Below are 18,268 nucleotides of genomic sequence, written 5' to 3' on the forward strand. Positions count from 1 at the left end.
CTTAAGAGAAAGCCTTTCAATATATAACAACAATTTTAGATCCTTGTTATGTTAAAACTTCCCAACAAACTGTGATACGGAAAAGTTTTGTTAACCAAATATTGCAATAAACAGTTAATGATTTTTTAATAATAAAAGAAACTTACACATCTTTCTACATATTCATCATGTATAGATTCCTCTACAAAAAGCCTGCCAGCAGCTATACAGTTCTCTCCCTTGTTAAAGAAGACTGAACTCAGTCCCTGTAAAACAAATTATAACTATTCTTTGAAAAAATTATGTTTCTTTGTTCATTTTTTCTATGAACTATATCTAACTAAATAGTTAGATGAATTATATAGGATCTACTTGCAGCTCACAAATTATAAAATCCAAAGCTTCAGCATTTCTGCATATAAAATAGACAAAAGCATATTTGCTTCTCATCACGGTGCGGAGCTATTAGTTTCAGTAGACATACACGCCATCTTGAAATAATTACTGATCACTGATTGGTTACTTTATGATGCGGCTGAGAATCAGCAACAGCCATTGGTTCGAATGAGATAAAGAATTACAGACTTTTCTCATTCAGGATATGTCATTAAAAGCCCAAAAATTAACTATGTGTATATCAGTTCCGATCAACTGCCATTAATTTACGTTCGTTTTTTTATGCATATATTGCACACTGAAATTCAATATTGAAATATCAATTATCAATACACAATTTTTTGCTTTGTCAATCTGCAATTTGCACTATTTGCTTTCCTAAACAGTGTTCCTATATAAAATTTTCAAAAAAGCATTATCTGTACTTTATAACTTCTCCTAATCTAGGCACACCTCCAGAGATGCACACTCATAACGCACACTCTTAAAGTAAGTCCATTTTATATCAATCAACTATCTAAAAATACCACATGCACACATACTACATTGAATTAGGATAGAGCGAAGCAGTTTACAGCTTTTTAGAAAGCTAAAACTTGGTCATTTCTTATATTTGATTTGAAGTTGATTATCAAAGTTTATCAGATATGAAAGTAATTAACTACAATCAAGATTACTTGTGCAATGGTTGATGTTTATAATAAGTACTTACCATTCTGACAGCCTTGTCCATATCACAGTCACCAAAGATAATCAGAGGAGATTTACCTCCCAGTTCTAAAGATACTTTCTTTAAATTCACCTTCGAACAACTGTAAAAAGATTTCAAATATTTATTCAAAGTAAAAGTTTTCCTAACTATAAATGTTATATTACTGAATATGCAGGATAAAATGCACACAAACTGTAACCATTCTTTCACTATTGAATAGATCCTAAAAAGTTTTTATCCAGAGTTAACATTTCACTTATTTCATGAAAGCAATAGTTTTATCAACTAAACAATAGGCGCAGATCCAGTGAATCCTTGTTTTCTGTCAGAGCTTGACTATATTATATATAACCTCTAACCTACCTTTCCATGATTGTTTTACCAATAGGTGTAGATCCAGTGAATCCTAATTTTCTAACATGTGGATGTTCTGACAAGGCCTGGCCTATAGATGACCCTGGACCAGGCAGGATATTTATGACACCTGGAGGGAAACCAGCCTTGACAACAAGTTCTGCAAACTTCAATGCTGTCAATGGAGTAACCTGTAAACAAATCATGTAGATTTTACAGACTAAAAAGTTTATATCAAATCAACTACATCAATCAAACAAGTTAAATCAATCATCAAAATTTATCATAAAAGGTAAATCAATTTCCCATAAAAGAAAGAGGACTTTTTTCTGATCTGTAAATTTGTATTCCTTTTTCTATCTTTTTTTGCTTTTTGTACAAATTATGATGTCAGAATAGTAATGACTTTTTAGATAAAAAATGTAATATAAAAAATCAAATTCACTACAAAAATAAAGTGACCTTAAAATAAAGCAAAGATGTATACTCTAAGTGACCTTAAAATAAAGCAAAGATGTATGCTCTAAGTGACCTTAAAATAAAGCATAGATGTATGCTCTAAGTGACCTTAAAATAAAGCAAAGAAAGCATACCTGAGCTGGTTTGAGGACAACTGTATTACCAGCTGCCAAACATGCTGCCATTTTCCATGCCAACATCATCAATGGATAATTCCAGGGTGTAATAATAGCACATACTCTACAATAAACCAAATTGTTTCAACTCTATTCTTAATTAAATAAATACTCATAGCAACAAACAAATTATGTATTTATAATCCATTTACACTTACTCTTACAAAGCTTTTATTAGTCATGTCCTATCTTCACAATTTTTGCAAAACAATTTTGTTCCAGAGTTTTTGTGGCTCAAAACGTTACATAAAACAAATAACTGGAAAAAGGCTATTTGTCAGATCATAAAAATGGTAGTTGTAAAAATGCCATGAAATTAAAAATTGAGGACCCCTCAATTATTTCCAAATTGTTTCGTTTTGCCCAGCAAGAAAAATGACCCACAATAGTTGTAACCATGAACAATTGGCCGTTTCAGAATCTTGAACATTATGGGTAATTTCATTGTTCGTACCCAAAATGAAAATAACGTCACGTCATTGGTTAAATTTCCATTGTTTATGACATTTTTAACCAATCAGGACGCTTTGGTGTACATTTTTGAAAATATTATCCAGGATGCATTAGATTCTGAAACGGTGAATTGATACTTACCCAAGAGGTTCTTTTTTGGTATATGTCAGATTTTTACTTGGTCTAGCATGATTAATTGGAATGGTACTTCCCTGTAACAAAATAGCTTACATTTAATTCTTTGCATTATTGTCATTGTTGTAACAAATAAAAAAGTTCTTAAAATAGATATGTTGTTTTCTTGCCGACATATCCATGTGTTAAAGAAAGGTTACACAATCAATTAATAATTTTACAATTTATAAACTTTTTTTCAAAAACAACAAAGTCAGATTTTTTTGTAAACAACAGTACAGATTCTAATAAATATACTCCTTCATCATCAAAAGCGTAAAATTCAAAGTTACTAATTGTTGGATTATGTTTGTCATATTTGTTTTTTCATTTATTGTTTTGGAATACATCAAACCTTTGGTTTTCTTGTTTCCATTGTTTCACGGCCTTTTTTTGGTGGATATGTGTCCCATATGGCTATCATATCATATCTACTTATTTTTGTACACTATTGTCATTCAAATTGAATCTATTCATTATTCAAATACAAAATATATACTGCTAACAATCAAGGCTCTACAAAGAATAACAGACAGACAGACAGACAGACAGGTAGCAAACATCCTATTCTACATAACTCTGTAGTTTGGAGTATAATCAAGCACTGACCTGGATTTTATCACACCATCCGGCAAAGTATCGGAATGTAGTAATAGACATGCCAACATGTGTCTTCAAAGCCAGAGTATACACAGCACCAGAATCTATACTTTCAATGGTAGCCAGTTCTTCTTGATGTTGCTCCATCAAATCCGCTAATCTTAAAATAGAAAATGCCAGTATATGCACATTTTGAAGCATAGAATTAGTATCATAAATCAGCATATTGCCCCAGAGTTAAACCAACATTTTTAGAGGGGTTTGTGTAGCCAAATTATGCATAGTGATGTCTGGAATGTTGTTTGTTTATTTGGCTTTGAGTTTGTCTATTTTTCTTTTAAAGTGAAAGTTTTTGATTGTTCCCTTGGTATCTTTTTTATTTTAACCTAAATTTACAAAAAAAAAAAAGCATTTCCCCCTCTTTCCCCCGGTCACCTTATATCATCCTCATAACCCCAATCTACCTACTTGAACATGAGTGTTCCACGATCTCTTGCATTCATCTTTCCCCATTCTCCTTCCTCAAATGCAACCTAAAATTAGTCAAACATTAATTTTATAACTCATAACTTCCAAGGACAGTCACAATTCATTGATTGTTTCCAAGACGACATCATTGTTTACTATTACAATAAAGTATAGCAAAATATAAGCATCCGAAAAGCTGAAGTTTATTGAAGCAAAATATCATTACAAACTAAAAACAATGATAATTCTAATTGTTTGATCAAAATTAAGCATTCTATTGCAATTTTAACAGATTGCTTTTTTAAATAAATTGCATATAACAATTAAGAAAAAACATAAGTAGGCTTACAATAATGTTGAATCTTAAAACATATTTTTAGGATGGAAGATAACACTATTTACCTTTGCTGCCTCAACAGCCCTGTTTACATCATCAGGGGTTCCTTTAGCTATACTACATATCACCTGTTTGAATAAAGGATAGATTATATGAGTAAATAACATAATCTTACTACTGGTATACCTTTTTCCCATAAATTATTGATGCAAACAGCTTATATAATGAACTCTTTTAATTATTGATACCAAAAATTTAATGAACAATACCACACCCAGCTGTTGATAAATATTTGCAACCAAACTATTAATAAAATAGTGACTATTAAACCAAGAAAAGTTCTCAATAAACTTACAGATTCATCACTAGGATTGATTGTATTGAATGTGGCCCCAGAACTGGCATCTACAAATTCATTGTCTATAAACAGTTGTCGTGGGAATGATATATCCATGTCATTCACATGCATCTTTACCTACAATAAAATTTTAATTTATTTTATGAGCAATATAATTGAAATAAAGATCTATGTCCATGCTTGTTTACACTGATCTAACACTGTTGTTTTATTTTCATTTTTTTTCTTATGGTATACATCTTTAAAAATTTAGATGCAGAAATTTCAAAGGTTGATTTGATGCATATCAAAACATAAAAAAGAACTGTTTTTTTTTTAGCTTATTGTTAACAGAGCACAAAGGATCTGCATTTAAATCAGTTCTATCAAACTAAACATATACAGGTTATTATACAACAGCATCTATACTAACGGTTAAAGAGAATATTTTAAAAGCAACAGCAAGTTTTGTCAGTAGCTTTTATACTAAAGCTTAAAAATGTCAGGCCATAAAAAAGAATAGGTTTGTTTGCCCAAACCCTACCTACCCAGAAAAAAGCTGCCTACTCAAATTCTTTTATTGTCCTGATTTAAAGAAGTTTTTTTTTAATCAGATAGGCATGAAGACTAATAAACACCGGATGCTTCAATTTCTTTTTTTGAAAAAAAAAAGGAAATGCCTACCTACCTACCCACTGTCGCAACCTTGGAAAGGGTTTGGGCAAACCAAAATATTTTTAATTGTGGCCTCACATTTAAGATATCACCTATAGGCAAATAATTTAAGATAAAACATTTTCTTAGAAATACCAAATAGGATCTGTTAAATTAATAAACAGAAGTGTTCTTGTTTTGTCTTATACTTGAATTCCAAAGTGAATTTCACACTGAACAACTTACAGCTTCAAAGACTAATGGTTCTTTATCATCTATTCCTCTATTTCTTTTGACAAGGCAGTTAGACAGATCTTCAAATGTAGTATTCATGTACACATCCTCATTTTCTAATGCAACACCATTACACTTCTGTTTTATTTCTTCTATCAATCTTTGTAAATTAATCAAAATATGATTTAAACAGTATTTCATGCAATTTACTCAAATTAAGAAAATTTTAATTCTGCTACAACCCTCTACACAAAAACAAATTAAATTTCATTTGAAAATAATATATATGGAAAGACTAAAACTCATCAAAGTATTTATTTTTTTTACTTAAACTTTATACTTGTTATTGGAGATAAATGATGGTATAGCAATCATTTACACAAAATTCTAGGGAAATTAAATAAAACTTTTTTGTTACATTTATTTGTATGCAGCTTTGCCTGAAATATCATTAAATATTCTTCTCACATCGTTAATAATAAATGCATGCAAAAATTCTGAATATACATGTACATTCTTCTAATTTCTAGAGTTAATATTTCTATACATAAATACAAATGATTTTTTTTAGGAAGAAACGTAGTCAAATTAGTATTAAAAAATTTTTAAAATGATTTAATTGAAGTTCTCTGTTGAACTATATTAGCAAAGATATTTTCAAATCGTAAAATTTAAAATTCTGTAATTTTTTTCGTCATATCGTTTGGTATAAATTGTCTTATAACAGAGCTTCAAACAATAATTAAATTTACAAAATTGGAAATGTCTTATGCATGTTATGCCAGCTAAATAATATTAAGTAACCATTCCAAATTTCATCTTAAAATGAATTTGTAATTGAGTGACATATTATGGTGGTACCTAACACTACAGGGAAGATAACTCTGTGAAATCAGCTAAGCGTTTTAATTACGTTGTGTTGTTAAGGGAATATTAAGTCCTCAATGATCAAAGTAAGTGTTTGTCAAACTGCTATATAACCAGTGTAATTTTTCTGATAAAACGGTTGGTTCAAATTTTTTGAAATTTTTATATTTTTGTAAAAGGGTCCAAGTAAAGACTTTGTCAAAATTTTAAGAAAATTAAACCAGCCAAATTAATTTTAGTTAAAGTGTTGGGTACCACCTTAATTAAACAATGTTAAATATACAAAAATATATATTTCTCTGACATGTCAGACAATATACCAACCTTACAACATCCATTGATCCTGCTCCTGATTTAAAGAAGTCAGTGCTTTCTTCTACATCAGTATTCAAAATTCCTTTCCATATATCCTAAAAACAGAAATAATGTGTAAAACTTAAGTTAACCACAATAACTGTGCAACAAAATCTGTTTATGTCAACTGACAGAACATGAGGCATATTTTGATTAGATTCATCCAAAACCTTCAACCCCAAAACCTGAGATATTATATTAAAGTGCTCTAGACTCCAACCCCAACTCTATGCCACAGCAAAAGCCTATTTTAGTATTTTTTACATAGCTGACAGTGAGCTACTATGTTATAAATATTAATTTAAAACAATAAAGTAATGCTCAATTATCCTTTTGCTTCTGTCTTCTTACCACTGATTCTTCACAGGAATAAAGATGTTACTAAGAGATCCCTACATGCAATAGCCTCCCTTGTTTACACTAATCATACATAATCTGATAATTTCTAATTACCACCAACCAAATTAACAGATTTACAAAAGAAAACAAAGTGCCTCCTTCAAGAACAAATGACCATTAAAACCTAAGAGTAACTCATACCTTCATTGCTTTAATCATTCCTTCTTCCTCTGATGTGATTTCTATCTTAGACTGAGATGTGTCTTCTTTACCAAACTTAGAAGCCTGGATCATTTTTCCATTATCATACTGTAATTGGCTGACATTAACCTTTAAAAATGTCAAATCATCAATAACTAATGTAATTAAAATTCAATGAAGTTTTGCATTAATTGCGGTTTCCAACTTGCATATATGAAAACAATAGACCCTCCCTCACAAAGTGCTAAAATGGAAAAACATTAAATTGTTACATGTTACAAATGAATATTAACTAGTTTCTGATGAATTGCAGACAGCTGATCTTTAGACCACCTGCATATTATCATGAAAAGACCTATACATACCATACAACAAATATTGAGTTTCATGCTAGATGTAATCTAAAGAGTAACACATGTATGATGTCAGATGACATTGATAATGAAATAATGTCTTAAGTCCAGTGGCAAATATTATATTCTTATATTTAGAACATATTATTGTGTTATGAATATGAACCCTGCTTTGGAATAGACCAGCAGAGATTGATAACACCAAACGCTCTATAGATGAAAAAAACTAGAGGCTCTAAAGAGCCTGTGTCGCTCACCTTGGTCTATGTGAATATTAAACAATGGACACATGACAACATTGTGTTTTGATGATGGTGATGTGTTTGTAGATCTTACTTTACTAAACATTCTTGCTGCTTACAATGATCTCTATCTATAATGAACTTGGCCCAGTAGTTTCAGTGGAAAATGTTAGTGAAAATTTACAAATTTTATGAAAATTGTTAAAAATTGACTATAAAGGGCAATAACTCCTTAGGGGGTCAATTGACCATTTTGGTCATGTTGACTTATTTTTAAGTCTTACTTTGCTGTACATTATTGTTGTTTACAGTTTATCTCTAACTGTAATAATATTCAAAACAATAACAAACTAGAGGCTCTAAAGAGCCTGTGTCGCTCACCTTGGTCTATGTGAATATTAAACAATGGACACAGATGGATTCATGACAAAATTGTGTTTTGGTGATGGTGATGTGTTTGTAGATCTTACTTTACTAAACATTCTTGCTGCTTACAATTATCTCTATTTATAACAGTACTTTCTGTGGAAAATGTTATTGAAAATCTTCAAATTTTAAGAAAATTGTTAAAAATTGACTATGAAGGGCAATAACTCCTTAGGGGGTCAATTGACTATTTTGGTCATACTGACTTATTTTTAGTTCTTACTTTGCTGTACATTATTGCTGTTTACAGTTTATCTCTTATCTATAATAATATTCAAGATAATAACAAAAAAACAGCAAAATTTCCTCAAAATTACCAATTCAGGGGCAGCAACCTAACAACAGGTTGTCAGATTCATCTGAAAATTCCAGGGCAGATAGATCGTGACCTGATCAACAATTTTACTACCTGTCAGATTTGCTCTTAATGCTTTGGTTTTTGAGTTATAAGCCAAAAACTGCATTTTACCCCCATGTTCTATTTTTAGCCATGGTGGCCATCTTGGTTTGTTGGCCGAGTTACCGGACACATTTTTTTAACTAGATACCCCTATGATGATTATGGCTAAGTTTGGTTAAATTTGGCCCAGTAGTTTCAGAGGAGAAGATTTTTCTAAAAGATTACTAAGATTTACGAAAAATGGTTAAAAATTGACTATAAAGGGCAATAACTCCTAAAGTGGTCAACTGACCATTTTGGTCATGTTGACTTATCTGTAGATCTTACTTTGCTGAACATTATTGCTGTTTACAGTTTATCTCTATCTATAACAATATTCAAGATAATAACCAACCAGATGCTCCGCAGGGCGTAGCTTTATACGACCGCAGAGGTTGAACCCTGAACGGTTGGGGCAAGTATGGACTGGATTCAGCTCTAAATTTGGATTGTGATTAAATAGTTGACACAGCATAGGTTTCTGACACAGAATGAATGTGTTCTAATGAACTTAATTTTTTTGTTTTCTCTTAGAGCAATTCACTATGCTGTTGAATATTAATCCTCTCAAAAAAATGTTTGAAGAAATTTTCTTTTTTATTTATGAAATTTCAAATGAGAAAAATTGAACCCAATTTTTTTAATCACATCCCCCTTTCCCTTATTCCAAAACTAATCTCAATTAAAATTTCTAATGGAGTTTGCAACAATAACTACTCATTTAAATACATCATAAAATATTAAGATGTAAAAAAACTGCTTGTTATCACTGAATGGTAAAGATTATTTTAATTTATCAGTTGGTAGTAAAAAGTGAATATACATTGTATATTGTATATAACAAAGATTTAAGTTGATTCTGGACAAAGAAAGATAACTCCAATTAAAAAAAAATCTTGCTATTGCACAATATTTTGCAATTAGATATTTCTTGCTTACTATTCTGGACAAAGAAAGATAACTCTAATTAAAAAAAAATTTGCTATTTCACAATATTGTGCAATTAGATATTTCTTGCCATTGCGCAATACTGTGCAATTGAAAAGACTTGCTATTGCACAACACTTAATATAATAATTTTAGATCCTGATTTGGACCAACTTGAAAACTGGGCCCATAATAAAAAATCTAAGTACATTTTTGGATTCAGCATATCAAAGAACCCCAAGATTTCAATTTTTGTTAAAATCAGACTAAGTTTAATTTTGGACCCTTTGGACTTTAGTATAGACCAATTTGAAAACAGGACCAAAAATGAAGAATCTACATACACAGTTAGATTTGGTATATCAAAGAACCCCATTTATTCAATTTTTGATGAAATCAAACAAAGTTTAATTTTGGACCCCGATTTGGACCAACTTGAAAACTGGGCCAATAATCAAGAATCTAAGTACATTTTTAGATTCAGCATATCAAAGAACCTAACTGATTCATTTTTTGTCAAAATCAAACTAAGTTTAATTTTGGACCCTTTGGACCTTAATGTAGACCAATTTGAAAACGGGACCAAAAGTTAAGAATCTACATACACAGTCATGACAGTTAGATTCGGCATATCAAAGAACCCCAATTATTCAATTTTGATGAAATCAAACAAAGTTTAATTTTGGACCCTTTGGGCCCCTTATTATGTTGGGACCAAAACTCCCAAAATCAATACCAACCTTCCTTTTATGGTCATAAACCTTGTGTTTAAATTTCATAGATTTCTATTTACTTATACTAACGTTATGGTGCGAAAACCAAGAAAAATGCTTATTTGGGTCCCTTTTTGGCCCCTAATTCCTAAACTGTTGGGACCTAAACTCCCAAAATCATACCAACCTTCCTTTTGTAGTCATTAACATTGTGTTTAAATTTCATTGATTTCTATTTACTTAAACTAAAGTTATTGTGCGAAAACCAAGAATAATGCTTATTTGGGCCCTTTTTTGGCCCCTAATTCCTAAACTGTTGAAACCAAAACTCCCAAAATCAATCCCAACCGTTCTTTTGTGGTCATAAACCTTGTGTCAAAATTTCATAGATTTCTATTAACTTAAACTAAAGTTATAGTGCGAAAACCAAGAAAATGCTTATTTGGGCCCTTTTTGGCCCCTAATTCCTAACATGTTGGGACCAAAACTCCCAAAATCAATAACAACCTTCCTTTTGTGGTCATAAACCTTGTGTTAAAATTTCATAGATTTCCATTCACTTTTACTAAAGTTAGAGTGCGAAAACTAAAAGTATTCGGACGACGACGACGACGCAGACGACGACGCCAACGTGATAGCAATATACGACGAAAAATTTTTCAAATTTTGCGGTCGTATAAAAACAGCAAAATTTCCTTAAAATTACCATTTCAGGGGCAGCAACCCAACAACGGAATGTCCGATTCATCTGAAAATTTCAGGGCAGATAGATCTTGACCTGATGAACAATTTTACCTATGTCAGATTTGCTCTAAATGCTTTGGTTTTTGAGTTATAAGCCAAAAACTGCATTTTACCCCTATGTTCTATTTTTAGCCATGGCGGCCATCTTGGTTGGTTGGGCGGGGCACCGGACACATTTTTTAAACTAGATACCCCAATGATGATTGTGGCCAAGTTTGGTTAAATTTGGCCCAGTAGTTTCAGAGGAGAAGATTTTTCTAAAAGTTAACGACGAAGGACGACGGACGCCAAGTGATGAGAAAAGCTCACTTGGCCCTTCCGGCCAGGTGACCTAAAAAATGAAAAGACTTCAACAACCAGATCCTTGACTTAGGGTAGGCACAGCAGAATATATTTATCTTAACTATCATTCCATAATCAACATCATAAAGCAGTAAAGACGAGTGACAAAAAATTCCCTGTAAAATGTTACAAATTCAAAACCTACCATTTTGCCATCATTACCAAACAACACCAGTCCATATTTATGTACAATACCAGGCTTACTGGATCCTTTGACTTCTACACTGGTACCTCTGGGCTCAATTCTATCCCACACTCGGGAACCAAACAAAGTCACATTCTGAAATAAAACAAAACTTTACATAATTATGATTGTCTTTAAATTCTTTTTTTTTAATATATTTACCTTTCCAAATGGGATATTTGTTCTTGTATAAGCTATCTATCTTTCTTTTTTTCTTGATTGTTCATAATGATCATAATTCACTTATGATGTTTCATTTTCTGTCAATTTCTGACCTAAGCAATATAATATATAACAAACAACATACAAAAAGCTGACCATTTCTAATATAACTTTATCAAGAAAATAGACTGCTTACAGTTTTAAAGACCAGAAAAAAAAGCCCACAATTTCATATCCTTGATCCTCATATCTGAATTCCATTTAATGGTTGAGGAGAAGTCAATTACAAATTTGAAGTGAATACTGTTACCAACTAATTTTAGCTACCTCTTGGGGTGAATAACCTAAATTGTTTGCAAAATTAGTTTTGACATAGTATTTAACCATTTTCAGGAATATCCATTACTATGACATCATATACATGCCAATCAACTAAATTGGTTTGGCTCAAACTTTTTTTTCATTTATAAATAAAGCCTGGTCAGAGAGTATATACTACGATAACTTAGTTTGTTTATTTCATTAACATAATTTAACTCAAATACATTTTTCACTTTTGACTATAGGTGAACTCAAACATCTCACAATTTTCACTTGTTTCACTGATATCCACTCGACATAAACAAAGATAATTTAAATGGTCCTCAATGCTCTTCAACTTTGTACTTATTTGGCTTTATAAATATTTTGATATGAGCGTCACTGATGAGTCTTATGTAGACGGGTATGGCGTACTTAATTATAATCCTGGTACCTTTGATAACTATTAAACAAAACTGCTATATGCATACTTTACCTGTCCATTAACTGTAGCCCATGCTCCTGGAACCTTGTCACATCCTCTTATGAAATTATGCACATCTTGTGCTGTCTGGTCAAATTTGATCTAAAAAAATAACATAGTTTGTGTAAAATTATTAATCTCCCTGACTGATGAATACTTCCAGATTGAATGAGAAATGCCAGTGTTTCTCAATTTATACAACATATCAATTTCATTGGTTCACTAATATTGTTGAAACTTGTCATTGACAATCATACAACATCTCATATTTTAGATATTCTCTTGAATCATGAAAATAAGGCTGAGCTTTACATTAACAGCGTTATGAGTCCAAAGATGCATCTAGACTGTATCTGAGGTATATAATCATCATAATTTAGTTACAATAGTTGAAACAATAACATAAATTTTATGTGCTAATCTCAATTTAGAGCAGTGATTTTTTTCTCTCTGCAAATTCAAAATTTTAATTGTGTATTGCACACTTAAACATTCATGACATTATCTCCCTTAGTCCATAATTGCAAGAACAGATTGATTAAGCATAAACTACATGTATGTACTTTTTAATAAAATATCTTCTTAATAGGTATAATAATAACAAATCATCTTATAGAATTAATCTTTGCAGAATGAAAGGAAACTTTAATGGAAGATCTATGAACACTTCCAAGGGAGACAACCACTTGGGTTGATTGATTTGTGTTTCATTAATGCCACTTTCAGCACTTATGGCTGTTTCGTGTCTGCCAGTTTTTATTGGTGGAAGATGCCAGAGTGCCAGGAGGGAACCACAAACTTTTCTTTTTGAAAATCGACAATCCTAGTTTATTAAGATTGGTCCATTACACCTGCAATGTGAGGGGTTCAAACTCACATCAATGTTGACAAGCTAGTCATACAGAAGTTGGACTACTTGATCACTCAGCCACAGAGGCCCAACAACCACTGACAGCAAAAATGTATTTTCCTTCCCAAACTATCTATACAAGTAAGCAAGGTGATAATGAGGCATTTTTATGACCATATTTACCTCTGTTAGTGCTTTTTTGTTCAGCATGGCATCATAGGTAGCTCCCTCCTCTGACTGTACAATACTTGGTGCTCTGTTTTCAGTAATCATTTTCACAGCTTCTCCCTAAGAAACATTACAGGAAAAATTAATTCAAAAAATCAAGAATCTATTTTACATTTTTGTAACAGGCAATAAACATGATAAAACTCTGCGTTGAATATATCTAAATCTAAGTGAAAAACATGTGTAAGGGTCTTTCAAAAATTTTAAATTCATATCATTATTCACAAGTAACAAATATAATGACCTAATTTTGAAGAACATCATAAATATGAAAAAAAAATAAATTATTATAATTTTTCATTTATCCCATCAGGTTTACCAGGTACCTGGGGTTTTTTTAACATAATTTCAGACTTGTAATTTTTCTACCAGCTTATTTTTTAATCATATAAACAGTCATCCCAATTTTTTTAAATATTTGCGAAATAAAGATTGAACTAGAGGCTCTAAAGAGCCTGTGTCGCTCACCTTGGTCTATGTGACTATTAAACAAAGGAAGCAGATGGATTCATGACAAAATTGTATTTTGGTGATGGTGATGTTTTTGTACATCTTACTTTACTGAACATCCTTGCTGCTAACAATTATCTCTATCTATAATGAACTTGGCCCAGTAGTTTCAGTGGAAAATGTTAGTAAAAATTTACAAATTTTATAAAAATTGTTGAAAATTGACTATAAAGGACAATAACTCCTTAGGGGGTCAATTGACCATTTCGGTCATGTTGACTTATTTGTAAATCTTACTTTGCTGAACATTATTGCTGTTTACAGTTTATCTCTATCTATAATAATATTCAAGACAATAACCAAAAACAGCAAAATTTCCCTAAAATTACCAATTCAGGGGCAGCAACCCAACAACGGGTTGTCCGATTCATCTGAAAATTTCAGGGCAGATAGATCTTGACCTGATAAACAATTTTACCCTCATCAGATTTTCTCTAAACGCTTTGGTTTTTGAGTTATAAGCCAAAAACTGCATTTTACCCCTATGTTCTATTTTTAGCCATGGCGGCCATCTTGGTTGGATGGCCGGGTCATCGGACACATTTTTTAAACTAGATACCCCAATGATGATTGTGGCCAAGTTTGGTTTAATTTGGCCCAGTAGTTTCAGAGGAGAAGATTTTTGTAAAAGTTAACAACGACGACGGACGACGGACGCAAAGTGATGGGAAAAGCTCACTTGGCCCTTTGGGCCAGGTGAGCTAAAAATACAGAAAATTCTGAATTGTCGAAAAACATAAGAAAATTCATATCTTACCATAGCTTTGACTCCTTCTGGATATAAGAACCTATTGTAAATTGAATCAACTGTGTCGTTTGGTGCAACATAGCATTTCTTCTGGAGTAAGATTGGTCCTGTATCTAACCCATCATCTGCCCAGAACACTGAGAAACCTGCTGAGGGATCTCCTTGAATCAATGTCCTATTAACAAAAAATTATGCATAAATCATTAAAGGAACATAGACTTTATTGTCTGCAGTGTTTGGAGAACCATTACTGCTTGTAGGTGCATACAATCTATGCAAGTAGCAACAGACTATGTTAAATGTACCTGTTTTGTAGCTCAATAAAAATGACTGATTCTTACAATTGTTTTCTTTGTATTTTGCATAATCTGTCCCATAACAAATGTTTTTTTATTGTCATGATTTTTTACTTAAAATTTCTACATTAGTTCTCAGCTGATATTCTAGTGCAAAGATGCCATACCGGGATGTATCAAGTGCGAGAATTTTTTTGTCTGATTGCCATTTTTTATTACATTATTCACTGCATGTGGTTTATTATCATGATTACCTGGATCAAACATGATTGTTGGGTTTTATTTTTGTATTTCTTTAGTTACTGATTTAGGTCTTCATTGAAGAAAGGTTACCAGGGGTTTCATTATTTTTTTAGACTGGAGGTACCTTTGAGATTATAGGAGGAACCAAACCCAAACGGCGAGGGGTCTGGGGGTCGCTTAAGGCCCCCATTAGGTCCAGGGCTAGCCCTGGTAGGGGGGCCAGGGGGGCAAAGCCCCCCCGGAAGCTCCTGGATTTTAGGGATTTCAGCCTTAATTTTTTACTTTAAAAAATAGGGTAAAGTCTGTAATATTTGCTTCAATTTTGGGTAAGTTAACACTGAAGTGTTTTTTTTTCTTGAGTATTTATCTGAAAATACATAGCTTATAATTATTTTGTAATCAGTTATAAAATATGTATGACCTATAATGCACTGCAGGGGTTTCATGTGAAATGTTGTTTAAATGTTTTGTTTGTTTTTATACTTTTATTAAATGTTTTGCATTTGTTCAATATTGTAAAAGAAATTTCATAAGTTACAAACATTGTAGTATACCGGGTCTTATTAAATTAACATGCTCTCATGCAAAACAGCAAACAAACGTTTTTGATATACGCTAAGTGTTGTGATGATTGTTCTGGTCAGATAAAAAACAAGTATTAACTTTCACTTAACTTATATAAACATGATAAAGGGGTGATTGTGTTAGTAAAAATGTTGGGGTTTTTTTTCACTTCTTCAGAGCTGTCTTTTTTTTTTTAATTTTAAAAGTCTTAAATCTCGTCAGATATTATATTTTGTAAACGTAACAGTTATGTTTCACGAAGTTTTACACTAAAAATTTCCTGCAGACAGCAGTTATTTAAATCACAACCATAGAACACATATCGAGAAAACGGAGATCAGTGACAACGTCCAACGGGAAACGAACTGATTTGATACAATTAACGATTTTCTGAATTCCATAGAATGTTCACCTTTATTAAACCTTTTATTCATAAAATAATCTGTGATGCAAGCTGCCTTTTTTTTATTAGCCATAAGTATTGCTGTTGTTGTTTAAATTCATCAACAATTTGTCGCTTGAAAATATACTGCTAAATCGTCCCATTTTAAAGCGCTCTTACGATACAGACACAGACACAGACACGTGGTTTATAATTATCACTTCTCCTACTTTGGAGGTGTGCCTAAATTGGCAGATAGATCTATACTTTAACGCGGACCTCGACGAAGACACCTATAAAATACACATGAACGACGTACACGGAGATTATCTCTTGAGGAAAGAAATAAATTAGATTTGAACGATCTTCAAAAGAATTTTACACATTATTTTTTTTGTATTTTTATTTTTTCTGCCGGTACCAGACGCTTCCGTAGGCGGGTAAAAGTACCGGGTACCAGGTCTTAATGAATGCACTGGGTTACAAGTTAGAATTTCACTATTTCATCTAATTTTATCCTGAAATCAGAGAAAATGTCTCATTTTAAACTTTCCATCTAAATGTAAAATGCAAAACAAATACACTACATGTCCATGGAGAGAGTTGGCACAGAGTGGTTCTTTCTCTCATCATAAGTACCGGTACTCAACAGCAGATTATCATAAATGAGCAGGTCAAGATAAGACTTAAATCAAATTGGCATATGTTTATGGGCTTTGCTCATTGTTAAAGGCCATAAGGTGACCTATAGTTATTAATTTCTGTGTCATTTGGTCTCTTGTGGATAGTTGTCTCATTGGCAATCATGCCGCATCTTCATTTTTATACATAGTATATATATTTAATTGATAGATTCCATACCAGTTTATGGCTGAGGCTCCTCTGTGTCTAGGTAATATAGAGGGATGGTAGATAATAGATTTGCTCTTTGGGAAGTTGATCACATCCATAGGTATAAATTGTGAACAGAATGGTAAAACATTGAGGTCTGCCTTTACCGACTTGTATTCCTCCAAGACCTCTGATATTGCCTGTTTCTTTAACTGCCATCGTTTGTATTTAAAGACAGGTATGCCATCAGTTGATGCTGCTAATGCTGAAAGACAGAATATTAAAATGTAATTAATTATTGCAATTGATTTTTTTCAGATACAGAACTTTAAAATACAGATCCTCTTTCCACTCTGCATACAAGGATCTGACAATCCCTTTCAACTTTCTGTTTATTGGACAATTTCACAGCACAGTAGAGTGATATGAAAATTGATCACTAGAAACTAAGGGCAGACATGTTGTCAAAGTAATTAACAATGTCGTCATATGTAAAATAGCAAGAAACAGCAATAAACAGATAATCATTGGTCACCTCAACTCAATTGTTTTCTCCCTTTCGCAGTACAGGCTCAAGGGAGAAAATCAATCTTGTTGAGACGACCAATGAAAATCTATACATATCCACAAGTAATACCCAATGCTTGTTAATAATTATCTCTTCCTTACCCAAAGGATCAGGTTTCCCATTGACATCAGGTACAGTAAACACTCCTACAATATGGTGGCCATCTTTCTGGAGGAGTCTGTAAACATCCGCTCCAAACATACTTTGTCCAATTATTGCAATCCTCATTTTGTCGTACCATGACTACAATTAAGAACATATTCAACTGTTTTACAGTTAAGAGAAAAAATATAATGATTTATTCAGCTGATATATATGGTTGTTTGTTTTACACTTTGATTTGAACCATACCCAATACCAGTGAAAATTAAATTTTGTTCTTTTATTTGGTACTTTTCATAAAATTTCTTTTAAACCTCAATGACCATGATAACAAATGGACACCTTTAAATTATGGTATTCTGAAAAAACTTAAAAGATTTTTCAGAATGTTTTTAAACAGCTGCTTTCCATTTTTGGTAGCTGTAATCAAAGCAAAATGCTATACAAAAAATCCATATAAGCATGCAATATGACTTTACATTTAAAAAAACAAAAAGATCGTGTATGCTGTATTGATTGTGTGATGAGTGAGGTAT

At 32.0% G+C, this 18,268-nt stretch overlaps 1 protein-coding gene across 2 annotated transcripts in view; it reads right to left on the reverse strand.

The window, feature by feature from the left end:
• Positions 1-18,268, reverse strand: part of LOC143075300 (mitochondrial 10-formyltetrahydrofolate dehydrogenase-like) — a 46,039-nt gene that overhangs the window by 15,603 nt on the left and 12,168 nt on the right. For both annotated transcript variants that reach the window (XM_076250681.1, XM_076250675.1), the window contains exons 2-19: positions 17,732-17,873; positions 17,093-17,327; positions 14,756-14,921; positions 13,444-13,548; positions 12,423-12,512; positions 11,426-11,560; positions 7,095-7,223; positions 6,525-6,610; positions 5,346-5,493; positions 4,464-4,583; positions 4,174-4,236; positions 3,772-3,836; positions 3,313-3,463; positions 2,671-2,741; positions 2,035-2,140; positions 1,451-1,632; positions 1,088-1,187; positions 147-245 (exon numbers count right to left, since the gene is read on the reverse strand). In XM_076250681.1, the coding sequence (XP_076106796.1) occupies positions 147-245; positions 1,088-1,187; positions 1,451-1,632; positions 2,035-2,140; positions 2,671-2,741; positions 3,313-3,463; positions 3,772-3,836; positions 4,174-4,236; positions 4,464-4,583; positions 5,346-5,493; positions 6,525-6,610; positions 7,095-7,223; positions 11,426-11,560; positions 12,423-12,512; positions 13,444-13,548; positions 14,756-14,921; positions 17,093-17,327; positions 17,732-17,858 (2,178 nt within the window). In that variant the 5' untranslated portion in view covers positions 17,859-17,873. The remainder of the gene's footprint in view (positions 1-146; positions 246-1,087; positions 1,188-1,450; positions 1,633-2,034; positions 2,141-2,670; positions 2,742-3,312; positions 3,464-3,771; positions 3,837-4,173; positions 4,237-4,463; positions 4,584-5,345; positions 5,494-6,524; positions 6,611-7,094; positions 7,224-11,425; positions 11,561-12,422; positions 12,513-13,443; positions 13,549-14,755; positions 14,922-17,092; positions 17,328-17,731; positions 17,874-18,268) is intronic.

The sequence above is a fragment of the Mytilus galloprovincialis genome, chromosome 1, assembly GCF_965363235.1.
Source record: "Mytilus galloprovincialis chromosome 1, xbMytGall1.hap1.1, whole genome shotgun sequence".
Classification (NCBI taxonomy): Eukaryota; Metazoa; Mollusca; class Bivalvia; order Mytilida; family Mytilidae; genus Mytilus; species Mytilus galloprovincialis.